This window comes from Podarcis muralis, chromosome 2, assembly GCF_964188315.1.
Source record: "Podarcis muralis chromosome 2, rPodMur119.hap1.1, whole genome shotgun sequence".
In the NCBI taxonomy this organism is placed as follows: Eukaryota; Metazoa; Chordata; class Lepidosauria; order Squamata; family Lacertidae; genus Podarcis; species Podarcis muralis.
In genome coordinates this window covers 106,724,420-106,740,703 of record NC_135656.1, presented here as the reverse complement: position 1 = coordinate 106,740,703, position 16,284 = coordinate 106,724,420, and the positions used below count along the sequence as shown (strand labels likewise).

Below are 16,284 nucleotides of genomic sequence, written 5' to 3'. Positions count from 1 at the left end.
CACACTGAGGCTGCTTTCCTTCCCTTCCTCCCCACCCAATTCCCTGCTCCCTGAGTGTGCCGGATTGCTCCAGACAGCCCAACCCAGAGCTGTTTCTGCTTGACTCTGCCAAAGTCCAGGTCTCCCTTATTTGGTTTCGGCTTTGGCTGGGCCCAGACCTAATGTACATTATCCCATCAAATGTCTGAGTCACAATCCAGAGAAAGGCTTCTTAAACAAAGAGCAGCATTGCTGCAAGACAGGTGCGGTTGGTGGTGAGAGATAGTTCTGCAACCCTGGCCTCCCAGTAGCAGCACCCCTGCTATTTATGAGGAAAGTGATGGGGTGGTGAATGGCAGTGCTGAGAGCAGGGCAGTTTGAGTGAAGTGGAAGAGCCAATCTGGCGTGCCCAAGCTGTCACAATCTTCCCACCGCCCTGTCCCACCCTACTAACCATCCTGCTGGTACATGGCAGTGATGCTGCTGCTGGGAGGCCAAGCCTGCAGTGCCTCCCCTCACTGCTGGCTATTCCTGCTCCAAGCACTTGTCCCTGTTTGAACTCACACAAGAGAGTTTGAACTTTGGCATAGCTCTGCTCTCAGCCATGGCCTGGCATTCAAGGAAAGAGGTCTATCCCCACAGCAGAGTCCAAACTCTAAATATACTGTACTTTTCCGTGTATGAGACTATGGTTTTTTCTTTTAAAAACATGCTAAAAAGTAGGGGTCGTCTTATACATGGGTGGCATAGCTGTCAACATTTCCCTTTTTTAAAGGGAAATTCCCTTATTCTGAATAAGGGAAAAGAAAGGAGGAGGAGTGGCGTTATATGTCAGGGATGTGTATACCTGTGAAGAGATCCAAGATTTAGAACCTCAAAGCCAAAGTGAGAGCATTTGGGTCAAAATTAAGGGAGAGAAGAATAACAGAGACCTCATTGTGGGAGTTTACTATAGATCCCCAAGCCAAACGGAGGACATAGATGATGCCTTCCTGGAACAGATGGCCAAGCATGCAAAAGGAAGGGAGATAGTAGTAATGGGGGACTTCAATTACCCGGATATTTGTTGGATGTCAAACTCAGCCAAGAGCATAAGGTGAAACAGATTCCTCACTGGACTTGCAGACAACTTCATTGTCCAGAAAGTGGGAGAAGCAACAAGAGGAACAGCCATTTTAGATCTGGTCCTAACCAATGTTGATGACCTGGTTAGTGGGGTAGAAGTGGAAGGATCATTAGGCACGAGTGATCATGCTCTTCTGAAGTTTACTATACAGCGGAAAGGAGCAGCCAAGCATACTAGGACTCAATTTCTTGACTTTAAGAAAGCCGACTTCATAAAACTTAGGGAAGTGCTGGGTGAGATCCCATGGACAGTAATACTAAAAGGAAAGGGAGTTCATGATGGCTGGGAGTTTGTTAAGAGGGAAATAGTAAAAGCACAACTTCAGGCAATACCAATGAGACGGAAACATGGAAGGTGCCTAAAGAAACCAGGGTGGCTATCTAAAGAACTTTTAACTGAGTTAAGATTAAAAAAGGATGTGTACAAAAAATGGAAAAGGGGGGAAACCACCAAAGAGGAATTCAAACAAATAGCCAGCACATGTAGACACAAAGTCAGAAAAGCTAAAGCACAGAATGAACTCAGGCTTGCTAGAGAGGTTAAAAGCAACAAAAAAGGCTTTTATGGGTATGTTCGTAGCAAAAGGAAGAACAAAGAAACAGTGGGGTCACTCAGAGGAGAAGATGGTGAAATGCAAACAGGGGACACAGAAAGGGCTGAACTCCTCAATGCCTTCTTTGCCTCAGTCTTCTCCGATAAAGAAAACAATGCCCGACCTGAAGAATTTGGAGCAAATGATTCAGCAGAGGAAACACAGCCCAGAATAACTAAGGAGATAGTACAAGAATACTTGGCTAGTCTAGATGTATTCAAGTCTCCAGGGCCAGATGAACTGCATCCAAGAGTATTAAAAGAACTGGCAGATGTGATCTCAGAACCACTGGCAGTCATCTTTGAGAATTCCTGGAGAACAGGCGAAGTCCCAGCAGACTGGAGGAGGGCAAATGTTGTACCTATTTTCAAAAAGGGGAAAAGAGAGGACCCAAATAATTACCGCCCAGTCAGTCTGACATCAATACCAGGGAAGATTCTGGAGCAGATCATTAAGCAAACAGTCTGTGAGCACCTAGAAAGGAATGCTGTGATCACCAATAGTCAGCATGGATTTCTGAAAAATAAGTCATGTCAGACTAACCTGATCTCGTTTTTTGACAGAATTACAACCCTGGTAGATGAAGGGAACGCAGTGGATGTAGCCTACCTTGATTTCAGCAAGGCATTTGACAAGGTGCCCCATGATATTCTTGTAAAGAAGCTGGTAAAATGTGGTCTTGACTATGCTACCACTCAGTGGATTTGTAACTGGCTGACTGACCGAACCCAAAGGGTGCTCATCAATGGTTCCTCTTCATCCTGGAGAAGAGTGACTAGTGGGGTGCCACAGGGTTCTGTCTTGGGCCCGGTCTTATTCAACATCTTTATCAACGACTTGGATGATGGACTCAAGGGCATCCTGATCAAATTTGCAGATGACACCAAACTGGGAGGGGTGGCTAACACCCCAGAGGACAGGATCACACTTCAAAACGACCTTGACAGATTAGAGAACTGGGCCAAAACAAACAAGATGAATTTTAACAGGGAGAAATGTAAAGTATTGCACTTGGGCAAAAAAAATGAGAGGCACAAATACAAGATGGGTGACACCTGGCTTGAGAGCAGTACATGTGAAAAGGATCTAGGAGTCTTGGTTGACCACAAACTTGACATGAGCCAACAGTGTGACGCGGCAGCTAAAAAAGCCAATGCAATTCTGGGCTGCATCAATAGGAGTATAGCATCTAGATCAAGGGAAGTAATAGTGCCACTGTATTCTGCTCTGGTCAGACCTCACCTGGAGTACTGTGTCCAGTTCTGGGCACCACAGTTCAAGAAGGACACTGACAAACTGGAACGTGTCCAGAGGAGGGCAACCAAAATGGTCAAAGGTCTGGAAACGATGCCTTATGAGGAACGGCTAAGGGAGCTGGGCATGTTTAGCCTGGAGAAGAGGAGGTCAAGGGGTGATATGATAGCCATGTTCAAATATATAAAAGGATGTCACATAGAGGAGGGAGAAAGGTTGTTTTCTGCTGCTCCAGAGAAGCGGACACGGAGCAATGGATCCAAACTACAAGAAAGAAGATTCCACCTAAACATTAGGAAGAACTTCCTGACAGTAAGAGCTGTTCGACAGTGGAATTTGCTGCCAAGGAGTGTGGTGGAGTCTCCTTCTTTGGAGGTCTTTAAGCAGAGGCTTGACAGCCATATGTCAGGAGTGCTCTGATGGTGTTTCCTGCTTGGCAGGGGGTTGGACTCGATGGCCCTTGTGGTCTCTTCCAACTCTATGATTCTATGATTCTATGATTCTATGAATAGGATTCCTCACAAGAAAAGGAAAAAGTTGACAGCTATGATGGGTGGTCCGTAGGGTGGACATTTGATTGGTTGCTGCCGCAGCTGCCAACGGCTATATTGCGTGCTATAATTTATAACATAATTTATTTAGAAATCCTGGGTTCCCACCCACCCTAGTTACAATATTAATGGTTGTTTACCTAAAATTCTCTCAAAGTACTATGTGACTTCTATCCCCAGCTTTTCTCTCCTTGTATCTTATTCAGCTAAAATCCGGACAAATGAAGAAGGAATGGGGGGTGAGAATAAAACATCGTGGACAGAGTTTCTTCTTGTTGGACTTCAGTATCTTTCTTTTTTCTTTTTCCTTTGTCCTCCTGTGATGAGGCTGCATTTTAATATTTTAATGTTTCAATATTTTAATTGTTGTATTTTAATCTTGTTTTTAAGTTGTATTCATTCAACTTGTTTTTATTATTGCTTGTTAGCCACCCTGAGCCCAGCCTTGGCTGGGGAGGGTGGGGTATAAATAAAAAATATTATTATTATTATTATTATTATTATTATTATTATTATTATTATTTGCTTTGTCAGTGGGTAGTGTTGATTGGCTGATGCTCTGGCAGTTGGGCGGGCGATTGGCAGCTTCTGCTGGCGATGGGACAGACGGGATGTGGATTGTGTGACGCGTGCAAAAGCTCCACAACTCTGGACAATCCTCCACAAAAAAGCTCAACGACTCTGTGGCATCTCCCCCCATTTTCTTAAATCTGAGTCCCCCAAAATAGGGGTAGTCTTATACACAGGGGCATCTTCTAGATGGAAAAGTACGGTACTTTTTGAAGTGAGGCAATGAGAACTGTATACAGTGGTACCCCGGGTTACATACACTTCAGATTACAGACGTTTCAGGTTACAGGCTCCGCTAACCCAGAAATAGTACCTCAGGTTAAGAACTTTGCTTCAGGATGAGAACAGAAATCGCACGGCGGTGGTGTGGCAGCAGCGGGAGACCCCATTAGCTAAAGTGGTGCTTCAGGTTAAGAACAGTTTCAGGTTAAGTACGGACCTCTGGAACGAATTAAGTACTTAACCTGAGGTACCACTGTACAGTGTTCCAAATGTGATCGCACCATAAATTTCTATCATGATATTATGGTATCTTCAATTTTATTTTCAGTTCCTTACCTAATGATCCCAGGCATGGAATTAACCTTTTTTCATAGCTACCACACGCTAGATACCTTACGACTCCAAGGCCTCATTCCTGGTCTGTCTTTGCCGCTTGACACAGTTCAGACCCTGTGTCAGAAGCTAGAGTCAAGTGTAGGTCAACAGTAAAAACATGGCGTCAGTGACGTTAACGTTTTATTCAAAACAACTAAACAGTGCAGGCCTAGTAATCCCAGTAACTCTTGCCTCAATGAGACAATAGCGAGGCGCGTTTGAAAACGGAAGCATTTACTTTCGGGTTTTCAGCGTTCAGGTTCGAGACGTTCTAGAACAGAGATACCACTGTACTTTTGAGATACACTCATACTCCCCCAAAGTGTTGGATCACTCTCTATGTGTATGTGATGTGAAGGCAATCACAGAGCATTTTGAATGCTTGCTGGTAGAGATGGTGTGCGTGTGTGTGTGTGTGTGTGTGTGTGTGTGTGTGTGTTCCCTTAGGCAATACTAAATGGCAATTATCTTTAAAAATAGCCTGACATTTCTTTTTCTTGAGACCTTCCATTTATAAGATTAATACCAGTAACTTCGTGAATGTTGACATAGCAACAATTACCAAGTTACTGGCATTCATAAGATGTTTGTAGGCCACTGGTCAGGAACTACATGAGTAGATCTCTCAAGACCTGTTTTGGACATGTTGTGTATTTAGTGCTAAAACATGGACATAATATTGAAATTTGACCATCTCTCAAAGGTATTCAGCTGGTCGAATGTCAGAATTTGTTGACATTTCCTGCTGGCCCCTAAAATGTAAAGAATTACCAGAAGCAATGTAGAAGTTACAATAATCACTATCAGATGTTAGAAGAAGTTCTAACAATCACTATCATGACTGAGATGTGGAGAAAGACCATAATGAATGTTACTTCAAAGTTCTCTTCCCCTGTGAAAGGGGCTTCCTTTTTTTTTTTGCCTCACTCTCTGTGCACTTTAAGGGATGTGGGTGGCGCTGTGGGTTAAACCACAGAGCCTAGGACTTGCCAATCAGAAGGCTGGCGGTTCCAATCCCCACTACGGGGTGAGCTCCCGTTGTTCGGTCCCTGCTCCTGCCAACCTAGCAGTTCGAAAGCACGTCAAAGTGCAAGTAGATCAATAGGTACCTCTCCGGCGGGAAGGTAAACGGCGTTTCCATGCGCTGCTCTGGTTCGCCAAAAGCGGCTTAGTCATGCTGGCCACATGACCCGGAAGCTGTACGCCGGCTCCCTTGGCCAATAAAGCGAGATGAGTGCCGCAACCCCAGAGTCGGCCACGACTGGACCTTTACCTTTACCTTTTACTGTGCACTTTAGAATTTCTTTAGAGTTTTGGTGGGTTTCTGGTTTGCATTCCTTTCATCTAGCAAATTGGAGGGGGGTTGGTGGGTGGGAATGGACAAGAATTTCCATAAGGAAAATGTGCTTTGAAAGTATGTTTGAAGTTTGAGTTGTAACTTCCAGTGTGCCTTAATTGAAGTCATGGGGCCAAAATTCCCAAAGGTATAGGAGAGTGATCATTTCTTCATGAAGATTTTAAATACTGTTGGTGAAAATGCTGGTTGTGATGGAGCAGATGTAGATTTTAAAAATGTCGCTATATAAGAGAGACTATTTTCCAATAGTTCAGAGAGTCTGAATTGTTTTTGCAACTGACCTCAAAACAAGGAATTCAGTCTTTATGATTCTGAATATTTTAATGTGTGGAAAGCAATCAAGAAAACACTTAACTACCCTAAGGCACTAAATATTGATTGTGATTCCCCCCCCCTTCCTTTTGAAGTTATAAAAATATTTCCACTTTTCAAAATGTAGGCAAAGTAAGTCATTAATTCAGATTAACAACTCTTTCAAAGAATGTACTGCAAATCATTTTTTGCCTGCAATAGGAAAAACGTTGAATCCCTTTAAACTGAATTGTGGTCAATTAGCTTAGGGGAGTACTATGGAAGAGATGAGCAAGATTTAATTAAATCAGTGGATGGAGCACTGATAATTTACAGCAGAGGACTTATATACCAGCTTCTTTTAAAACATAAGCTGTCTTTCTGCTTGCTGTTGCAAACACATGAATTAGACACAGGTATGTGACTCTTCTCATTGTCATTGCAATCTATTTCTTCTTCTTTTCTTTTCTGTTTTGTATTGTTCTTTGGTGACAACACGAATTTTCATAAAGAAAATCCTTTGCAAGAGAATCTTAAACAGGCAAAGAGAGACCAAAGGAAAAACATATATATATATATATCACTATAAAGTATATATACTGATAGTGTGTGTGTGTGTGTGTGTGTGTGTGTGTGTGTGTCTGTGAGTGACACCATAAGACACTAGAACTCAGGACGCAAGGGAGAAATCAGTCATAGCTGAGTAAGGTTGTCTTCCATGAACACGGTTTTAACAGTGAGTCCGTAAGTGACTGTGGAGGCCAATTCTGGATCCACACATCCTTCCACAGTGGGGACAGGGTGGGAGTTGATCAAGGTGTGGATTTGCCAAGCGTGCCTTCCTCTTAGCACGTTTCTCCCTTTCGTCCCGAATTTGAGTGTCTTCAAAGCCCATGGCGTGTTTGGTAAAGGCTATTCTCCAATTGGAGCGCTCGCAGGCCAGTGTTTCCCAGTTGTTGGTGTGACAGCTACACATATACTCCATTTGGGAGTCATGTTTATGTTGGGGGTATTAGTCATTCATTTTCAGAAAACTGTCTTCATGAGTTTCTGCATGTATGATGAAACTCTGGCTGTGAAGCTGGATTGTTTGTACTGGTGCAAATATAAGACCGTGAAGTCATGGACATGCACAGTGCGTTATGTGAGAGTGACTGAGAGAGAGCTTCAGTCATAATCTACTGAGAATATGCAAGCAGATCTGCTGCTGTGGGGATCCACAGCAGTCTCTATAAATAGCAATTGCTAAGCTTAATGACATGCAATAAAAGTAATCTTCCTAGAACAATCGTGTGTTGCTCATCAATCAAGACTCAGGGCCGATTTCCTCACGCTTCACTAGCAGACTATATTTCAACTCTGCTAAACACGTGGTCGGAAGTGTGCTGAGCGAATCTTTCACAGCAGCTTTCACACCATAAACAGCCACAGTTTACTCAGAAGTTAATGGGAAATCCATTCTTTATTTGAAAAAACAACAAAAAGAAAATCATCCTGTATCCCATCTGGGCACTGGGATGTGGTTCTCCTCTCTGATCTAGCAACTGGTGTTGCATGCAAAGCCCTTTTATTTTAAATTATTTCATCTGTGAAAATTAGCATCTTTTAATCTCATATATCATTCATGGCTTTGCCTCCCCCTTCAATCTACTTTTCATTTGATTTATTGTTCGTAAGGTATGTTTTATGTTGGTTAAGGCAGAAATCTATTGCACCAGGTCTCCATTCAGCAAGATAAAATGATAACTAATAAAATAAAAAAGTAAAGGGGAATATATTAATGATAGGCTTTTTGAAAGAGGGAACCAGAACTGGATTAATTGGCTACAAACAGGAGGATTTCAGCTCTTTTAAAAGACCTCTTTACTTTTATATCCTGAATCTCGCACACATCCAGTTGGGTCATGTAGCCTACCTACAAAATAACACTGATAACAGAAGATGGCATAATTTATTTAGAAATCCTGGATTCCCACCCACCCCAGTTACAATATTAATGGCTGTTTACCTAAAATTCTCTCAAAGTACTATGTGACTTCTATCCCCAGCTTTTCTCTCCTTGTATCTTATTCAGCTAAAATCCAGACAAATGAAGAAGGAATGGGAGGTGAGAATAAAACATCGTGGACGGAGTTTCTTCTTGTTGGACTTCAGCATCAAAAGTCACCCACCCTTTTCCTTGGTGCCATCCTCTTCATGTCCCTTGTCGCCCTCCTTGGAAACAGCCTCCTCCTGTTCTTAATTAAAATGAGCTCCGGTCTACAGACCCCAATGTACTTTTTCCTCAGCCAACTAGCCTTCATGGACCTCTGCCAAGTTCTCTCCATCGTTCCCAAAATGACAGTGGATTTCGTAACCCACAGCTACACCATTTCGCTCTCTGGATGCATCACCCAGATTTCTGTCACGCTGCTCTTGGGAGGGGCAGAGTGCCTCATCCTGGCGACCATGTCCTATGACAGGTACGTGGCTATCTGCAGGCCGCTGCAATATCCGGTCCTCATGAGGAGCAAAATCTGCAACATTATGTCAGTCGCTGCCTGGTTGTGGTCTGCGTTCCAGGCTCTGAGCTGTTCCCTCTATGTGCTGCCTCTTCCCTACTGCAAGTCCAATGTGATTAACCATTACCTGTGTGATTACCCAGCGCTTATACAATTGTCCTGCTCTGACAATTCTGCATTTGTGAGATCAACATACTTTGGTAATTTCATGGTCCTTCTCATCCCCATCTCAGTCATCCTGGCTTCCTACATAGCCATCCTACTTCAAGTCCTCAGAGCACGCTCCTCAGGAAGTAGCCACAAGGCTCTGGGGACCTGCTTGTCCCATTTGTGTGTGGTGGGGATCTTCTATTCAATGGCCATGTTTACGTACATGACCCCCTATACAGCGGAAAAGTCTATGATTAACTCAGTGTTTACCACCATTGTCCCTGCTATGTTGAACCCTTTCATATACAGCCTGAGGAACCGCGATGTTCTAGCAGCTTTGAGGAGACTTTGTGCAAAATGCATATTGTGTAAATAATTGGACAGGAAAAAGAAACTATCCATGATGTTATCCTCAGAACCAGCAGAACTGGAACTGGAAATAACTAACTAGGCATAGGTGAATTTGTTCATTTCAGTTTAACTCAGTTTCTCATTTTTCCAATTTTAAGTTCAGCTCTCCACATTTCCACATCAGTTTACAACTGGGTGGCTTTTTAAAAGGCCTTGTTAAAATTCATTAGCATTCGAATCTGAATTTCTCCTAATCCTCCTGTTGTTGTATGCATTTTCCCTTAACCAGTTTGCAGAGCAATTTCCCCTATTGTGATGCATTTCTACGTGCTGCTTTCTACAATATAAGCATGTTCATGCACACCTTACCTTATCAAATGCATTTTTTAACACTTTTTGGGCTGGAGAACTGTATTGTAAAGTCTGAACAAATACAAAATTTGAAAGCTGGATGTATATTTGTTTGTGTGCTGCTTAGGAAAGTATGAATTTGGGAGAACTGAATCAGAGTTAACTTCCACCAATAGGAAGGAGATAGGCAGAAGTGACAGAAAGCTGCTGAAACTGCTAAGTGGTTTAAAACTAACTTTATTTGTTGACAAGAAAGTATTAAAATGTAAAACTGCAAAAAAATAGAAAGAGGTAATGCAGTACTGCAACAAGACAGAAACAACAGAAACATTTAGTATATTTATTTTTCCCAAAAAACACACACATTGTAAATAATTATTGAGAAACTGAACAATAAAAAGGTCCTCCTATTAACTAGCAGTTCCTGTAATATATCAATCATAGAATTCTAAAGTTGGAAGGGATTCTGAGGGACATCTAGTCCAACTCCCTGCAATGCATATATTGAGAATAAAGCTCATAAAATTCTATGCCTTGGTCTGGGAGGCTACAAAATTGGGTTGGGGGATTTCAGTGATTCCAGTGATTTTTTGGGGGGAGGCACACAGGTCATGATTTCTCCCTCACCCCAATTCCCTATTCCAAGGTGCATCTGGCAGTGGGGCGGGGAAATTATTGAGCAAGGTCTCAATATGGGGGTGGTACCATTCCACTACCACTATTCCACAGAATGTCACTTGGAAGAATACATTGGGAGGTAGGAAGAAGGTGCCCACTGACCAACTGGAGTCAAGAGGAAACTCCAGTGAGTGTCTTGTCCTCAGATTACAGCACCTTTCAAAAACCTGTGCAGCACAGCACCCTCCCCATTTGCATAGGCACGCACAGCATGTTTCATTAGGGTGTGCACCCAGGGATGTTGTAAAAAATGATTTCAGCAAAGGAAGAAGGGGTGGGGAATGACAAGACAAACAAATAGGGACAAGAGAGAGGTAAAGAGGAAAAACCACAAGAGCAGTCAAGAAGCCAAAATAGGATTTTTTTCAGCAAAGAAAAAGACTCATGCCAAGTTGACCAGATGCAGGGCACTTATGGAGGGCCAAGGGTGGAATGCCTTCTCCACTTCCTTGCTTAAAAGGTAAAGGGACCCCTGGCCGTTAGGTCCAGTCATGACCGACTCTGGGGTTGCAGCACTCATCTCGCTTTACTGGCTGAGGGAGCCGGCGTACAGCTTCCGGGTCATGTGGCCAGCATGACTAAGCCGCTTCTGGCGAACCAGAGCAGTGCACGGAAACGCCCTTTACCTTCCCGCCAGAGCGGTACCTATTTATCTACTTGCACTTTGATGTGCTTTCGAACTGCTAGGTTGGCAGGAGCAGGGACTGAGCAATGGGAGCTCACCACATCGCGGGGATTCGAACCGCCAACCTTCTGATTGGCAAGTCCTAGGCTCTGTGGTTTAACCCACAGCACCACCCGCATACCTATTTCCTTGCTTACGGACCTCCAGCAGTGGGGTTACAACTTTGTGGCTGGAAGCCACTGATAGTCTAATCCTCCATGAATTTGTTGATGTTGGGATGAAAGCAGAAGAGCTAGCAGGCAAGTACTCGCAGATGTGATTATAAAGGATGGCATACAAATAATAATCATCATGGGTGGTTATTGTACATGTTGCAACCTGTCTGGTTCAAGACAGGAACCAGAGCTGACTGGTCAGAACAGAATGGCAATATGATCATGTGAGCCCGTGCACTGTCAATCCATAGCAATCTGTCCCTCAATAAGCAGGAGAAACGTCACGGTGGGGAAAATCAATGTGGTTTGACCAGGACTCTCTCTGCACGGTGCTCTGTAAAATCATTTATACCATGTGATATTTTACAAAGAATTTTCTCAGTCCTGCTAGCATATCCCAGTTCCTCTAGACATATATGAAAGTATTTGTCATTGTAGGTGCTATAGTAATCAACACCATCTATCTCCAAATAGATGCTCCATAGCAGAGTACCACGACACACAAATTGGGCAAGCAGGTTCCCTAAGGCCTGGTGGCTTCTCAAATGATAGCACAGCACCTAACTTTTAAGGGATCCAGGAACAATGAAGACTTCCCTATCGCTGGAGCTGGCAGCCCAGAATATGCCTGGCCCCTTCACTGAAGTTTATTGCAAAAAAATATTTTTTGTGTGAGACCGGGGAATGATAATACTTAGAATTCATACAACATTTTAGGGCATTCAAAACACTTCAGATTACACGTTATCCCTGTACATTATGTTATTGTCATCTCCATTTAGGAGCTCAGCCCCAGCAGGGACACACTGTCTTGCTTGAAGCTGCAGTATATATTATTAAACCAAAGGAAGTAACATTCATTCAGAAACAAAGCTACAGTATGAATATTGGGGTACATTTTTTGCTACGGTCACCAATCACACAGCAATAATGAAAGTTAGGGTGCTTCCAGATGGGGGATTAATAATGCAAACAGGACATTAAGGTATTGCAAATAGGTTTTGGTTTGCAGACTCTGTTCACACATGAGTAGCATGAAAACCACAATAATACGCCCATCTGAAGCACCCTGAAACAAAATTTACATCTCTCACCTTAAGTTCCTTCCAGCTAAATTTCAGCCCTTGCATAAATTCCAAAGGGAGAGTGCTTGTCATTCTGTTTCCTGCTGAAATCATTGACACATTGTGCATCTTGCAAAGAGCTTTCTCAGTGCTGCTAAGACGTCCCGGTTCCTCAGGCTGTATATGAAAGGGTTCATCATGGCAGGCGCAATGGTAAAAAACACAGTGTTTATCATGGCCCTTTGTGCTGAATAGGAAGCGGCAGGTGTCATGTAGGTCAAAATGGCCGTAACATAGAAGATCCCAACCACACACAGATGGGAAAAGCAGGACCCCAAGGCCTTGTGGCTACTTCCAGAGGATCGTGCTCTGAGGACTTGAAGTAGGATAGCTATGTAGGAAGCCAGGATGACTGAGATGGGGATGAAAAAGATCACGAAACTACAAAAGTAGGCTGTTATATCAAATGCAAAATTGTCATAGCAGGACAACTGAACAAGGGCTGGGTAATCGCACATGTAGTGTCTGATCACATTGGACTTGCAGTAGGGAAGGGGCAGTACATAAAGGGAAGAAATCAAGGCCTGCACAGAAGACCCAAACCAGACAGCAACTGACATGATGTTGCAGTTTTTGCTCCTCATGAGAACCGGATATTGCAGCGGCCTGCAGATAGCCACATACCTGTCATATGACATGGTCACCAGGATGAGGCACTCTGCCCCTCCCATGAGCATTGTGACAGAAATCTGCAGGACACAGCCATAGAGTGAAATGCTGTAGCTCTGGGTTACAAAATCCACCGCCATTTTGGGAACAATGGAGAGAACTTGGCAGAGGTCCATGAAGGCTAGTTGGCTGAGGAAAAAATACATTGGGGTCTGCAGACCAGAGTCTGTCTTGATCAGAAAAAGAAGGAGGCTGTTCCCTATCAGAGCTACTATGAACATGAAGAAGATCACACCAAGGAAAACCATAGGTGACCTTTGATGCTGAAGTCCAACCAGAAGGAACACAGTCCATGACATATTCCCTTCTCCCATTCCTCCTTCACTTGCCTGAAGGCTTAAGAAGAGGACTTGTGAGAAGTGGTGTGCCAAATTGTAGTCTTGAATCCACTGTACACATAACATAAACAACAAAAAGAGAGCAGTTTTTAATATAATGGATTGTGTCTAATGCTCCACACACTTAGTTCTGCCTGTGCAACAAGACTTCTCTTCTCTCCTCCAAGAGTCCCCAAAATATGTTTGGGGGGTTCCCAACCCTCCAGTTGAGATTTTGAGGATTCAATGGGGCAGCTGGAGGGGAGTTCTACTGAATGCATGGAAGTCCATTTTGCAGGCAGAGCTTCAATGTTGGATACTGCCCAATATGTTAGAAGTCTCTCTGGGTGCATCCAGATTCTCACTACAGTGGTACCTTGGTTTACAACCTTAATCTGTTCTGGAAGTCCGGTCTTAAACCAAAGTGGACTTTAACCAAGGCGTGCTTTCTGATGGAAAGTAAAGGAAAAAGGATTAATCTATTCCAGACGATGAAAGCAACCCCTAAAACAACAATTTGACATGAATTTTACTATTGTATTTTGCTTGTGGGATTCAATGGCACAAGCTTAGGTTTGCTCAGTTGATGTGGATTGGGTGCTTTTGTGCTACCCCTGTCCCCCTCCCCTCACCACAAAAGGCACAGAAAGGCTTGTGAAATGATAGGATAATTCCTGAAAACCCAGCCAACCTTGTGTTTTAGAAGGGAAAGGGGAATAGGGTGTTTGAGGTTGATCCAGCCCCAACTTCTCCTTTCATATTGCTAATTGTGGGACTTCTCTATTGTTGTTCCGGTGAAGCTCATTGCAGCTCTTTTTCAGTGGAAATGGGTCACCTGGGATCCAGATTTACCACTATAGGAGGGAAATCTCTCAAGGCCACCTCTAACATGCAACCACCGGAAGGACCATGTTCCTGTCCCTCCAGATCCATAGCACTACCCCTTTCTCAGCTTCTCTGGAGCAGGTTTAGAGATTCTGGCCCGTTCTCAGGGATGATGGGTTCTATAGCTCCAACATCTGGATGGCATCATGTTTTGGCGCCCCCTGCCTTACTCTAACCTATCCAGCAGGCTGTTATGGGTATGAAGGAAAGGGCAAACTCAATATTTAAAAAATGAATGCACAATAATGGGTCATATTGAAAAGCTTTATCATGCTTTAGAGATACACAAAACTCCCCATCCTGCCCAAACTCAGTATAAGAACGAGAATGGAATACTCTGTTTGTAAATACTCCTGTTTAAATAAAGGAACATGGATGGCAGGTGTCTATGATATACCGTATTTTTCGCACCATAGGACGCACTTTTTCCCTCCTAAAAAGCAAGGGAAAATGTGTGTGCGTCCTATGGAGCGAATGCAGGCTTTCACTGAAGCCTGGAGAGTGAGAGGGGTCGGTGCGCACCGACCCCTCTCGCTCTCCAGGCTTCAGGAAGCTATCCGCTAGCCGCCCCAAGCTTCTGGGTGCCGGCAAGGTCTCGCTAGCCCTGGGAGAGCCCTGCGACGTTGCGTGGCTCTCCCAGGGCTAGCGAAGCGCCGCACTAATCCCGAAGCTTGGGGCTTCGGGATTAGCGCTCCGCTAGCCGTGTCTAGGCTGCGGATAGCAGCCTGCTTCCCGGAGCGCCGGGCGCCCTGAAAGCAGAGCTCCAGGCGCTTCGGGAACACATCCGCAGCGTGGGGAGGCTTGCAGGAGTTCCCCACAGGGCTCCCCATGCTGCGGATAGCAGCCTGCTGCCCGGCGGGTGGGGCGCCCTGAAGCAGAGCGCCCCTCGCGCCAGGCATACACCCGCAGAGTGGGGAGCCTTGCAGGAGTTCCCCACAGGGCTCCCCACGCTGCGGATAGCAGCCTGCTGCCTGGCGGGTGGGGCGCCCTGAAGCAGAGCGCCCCTCGCGCCAGGCAGACATCCGCAGAGTGGGGAGGCTTGCAGGAGTTCCCCACAGGGCTCCCCACGCTGCGGATAGCAGCCTGCTGCCTGGCGGGTGGGGCGCCCTGAAGCAGAGCGCCCCTCGCGCCAGGCAGACATCCGCAGAGTGGGGAGGCTTGCAGGAGTTCCCCACAAGGCTCCCCACGCTGCGGATAGCAGCCTGCTGCCTGGCGGGTGGGGCGCCCTGAAGCAGAGCGCCCTTCGCGCCAGGCAGACATCCGCAGAGTGGGGAGGCTTGCAGGAGTTCCTCACAGGGCTCCCCACGCTGCGGATAGCAGCCTGCTGCCTGGCGGGTGGGGCGCCCTGAAGCAGAGCGCCCCTCGCGCCAGGCAGACATCCGCAGAGTGGGGAGGCTTGCAGGAGTTCCCCACAGGGCTCCCCACGCTGCGGATAGCAGCCTGCTGCCTGGCGGGTGGGGCGCCCTGAAGCAGAGCGCCCCTCGCGCCAGGCAGACATCCGCAGAGTGGGGAGGCTTGCAGGAGTTCCCCACAAGGCTCCCCACGCTGCGGATAGCAGCCTGCTGCCTGGCGGGTGGGGCGCCCTGAAGCAGAGCGCCCCTCGCGCCAGGCAGACATCCGCAGAGTGGGGAGGCTTGCAGGAGTTCCCCACAGGGCTCCCCACGCTGCGGATAGCAGCCTGCTGCCTGGCGGGTGGGGCGCCCTGAAGCAGAGCGCCCCTCGCGCCAGGCAGACATCCGCAGAGTGGGGAGGCTTGCAGGAGTTCCCCACAAGGCTCCCCACGCTGCGGATAGCAGCCTGCTGCCTGGTGGGTGGGGCGCCCTGAAGCAGAGCGCCCCTCGCGCCAGGCAGACATCCGCAGAGTGGGGAGCCTTGCAGGAGTTTTTTCCTTTATTCCCCCCCCCCAAAAAATTTTTTCCTTTATTTCCCCCCCAAAAAACTAGGTGCGTCCTATGGTCCGGTGCGTCCAATCGTGCGAAAAATACGGTATCTAAAGAATACTAGTGTTGTAGCTCAGTTGCTTTAGAGCTACAAAACCATAAGTACTGTAATAAATTGTTTCCAGTAGAATGGTTTATCTAACGTACATTTTGAAGTACAT

At 45.6% G+C, this 16,284-nt stretch overlaps 2 protein-coding genes across 2 annotated transcripts; one reads left to right on the top strand and one right to left on the bottom strand.

Moving 5' to 3' along the window:
- The first annotated feature begins 8,765 nt into the window (after positions 1-8,765).
- Positions 8,766-9,344, top strand: LOC144326744 (olfactory receptor 2T27-like). Its single transcript, XM_077923524.1, has one exon. The coding sequence runs from the start codon at positions 8,766-8,768 to the stop codon at positions 9,342-9,344; it is 579 nt and encodes a 192-aa protein (XP_077779650.1).
- Positions 9,345-12,362: 3,018 nt separating this feature from the next.
- LOC144326743 (olfactory receptor 2AK2-like) lies at positions 12,363-13,295 on the bottom strand. Its single transcript, XM_077923523.1, has one exon. It carries the CDS (start codon positions 13,293-13,295, stop codon positions 12,363-12,365), a length of 933 nt encoding a protein of 310 aa, XP_077779649.1.
- Between the last annotated feature and the right edge of the window lie 2,989 nt (positions 13,296-16,284).

Coding starts and splice junctions, on each gene's coding strand:
- LOC144326744 (XM_077923524.1), top strand. CDS start 8,766: ATGTCCTATGACAGGTACGTGGCTATCTGCAGGCCGCTGCAATATCCG.
- LOC144326743 (XM_077923523.1), bottom strand. CDS start 13,295: ATGGGAGAAGGGAATATGTCATGGACTGTGTTCCTTCTGGTTGGACTT.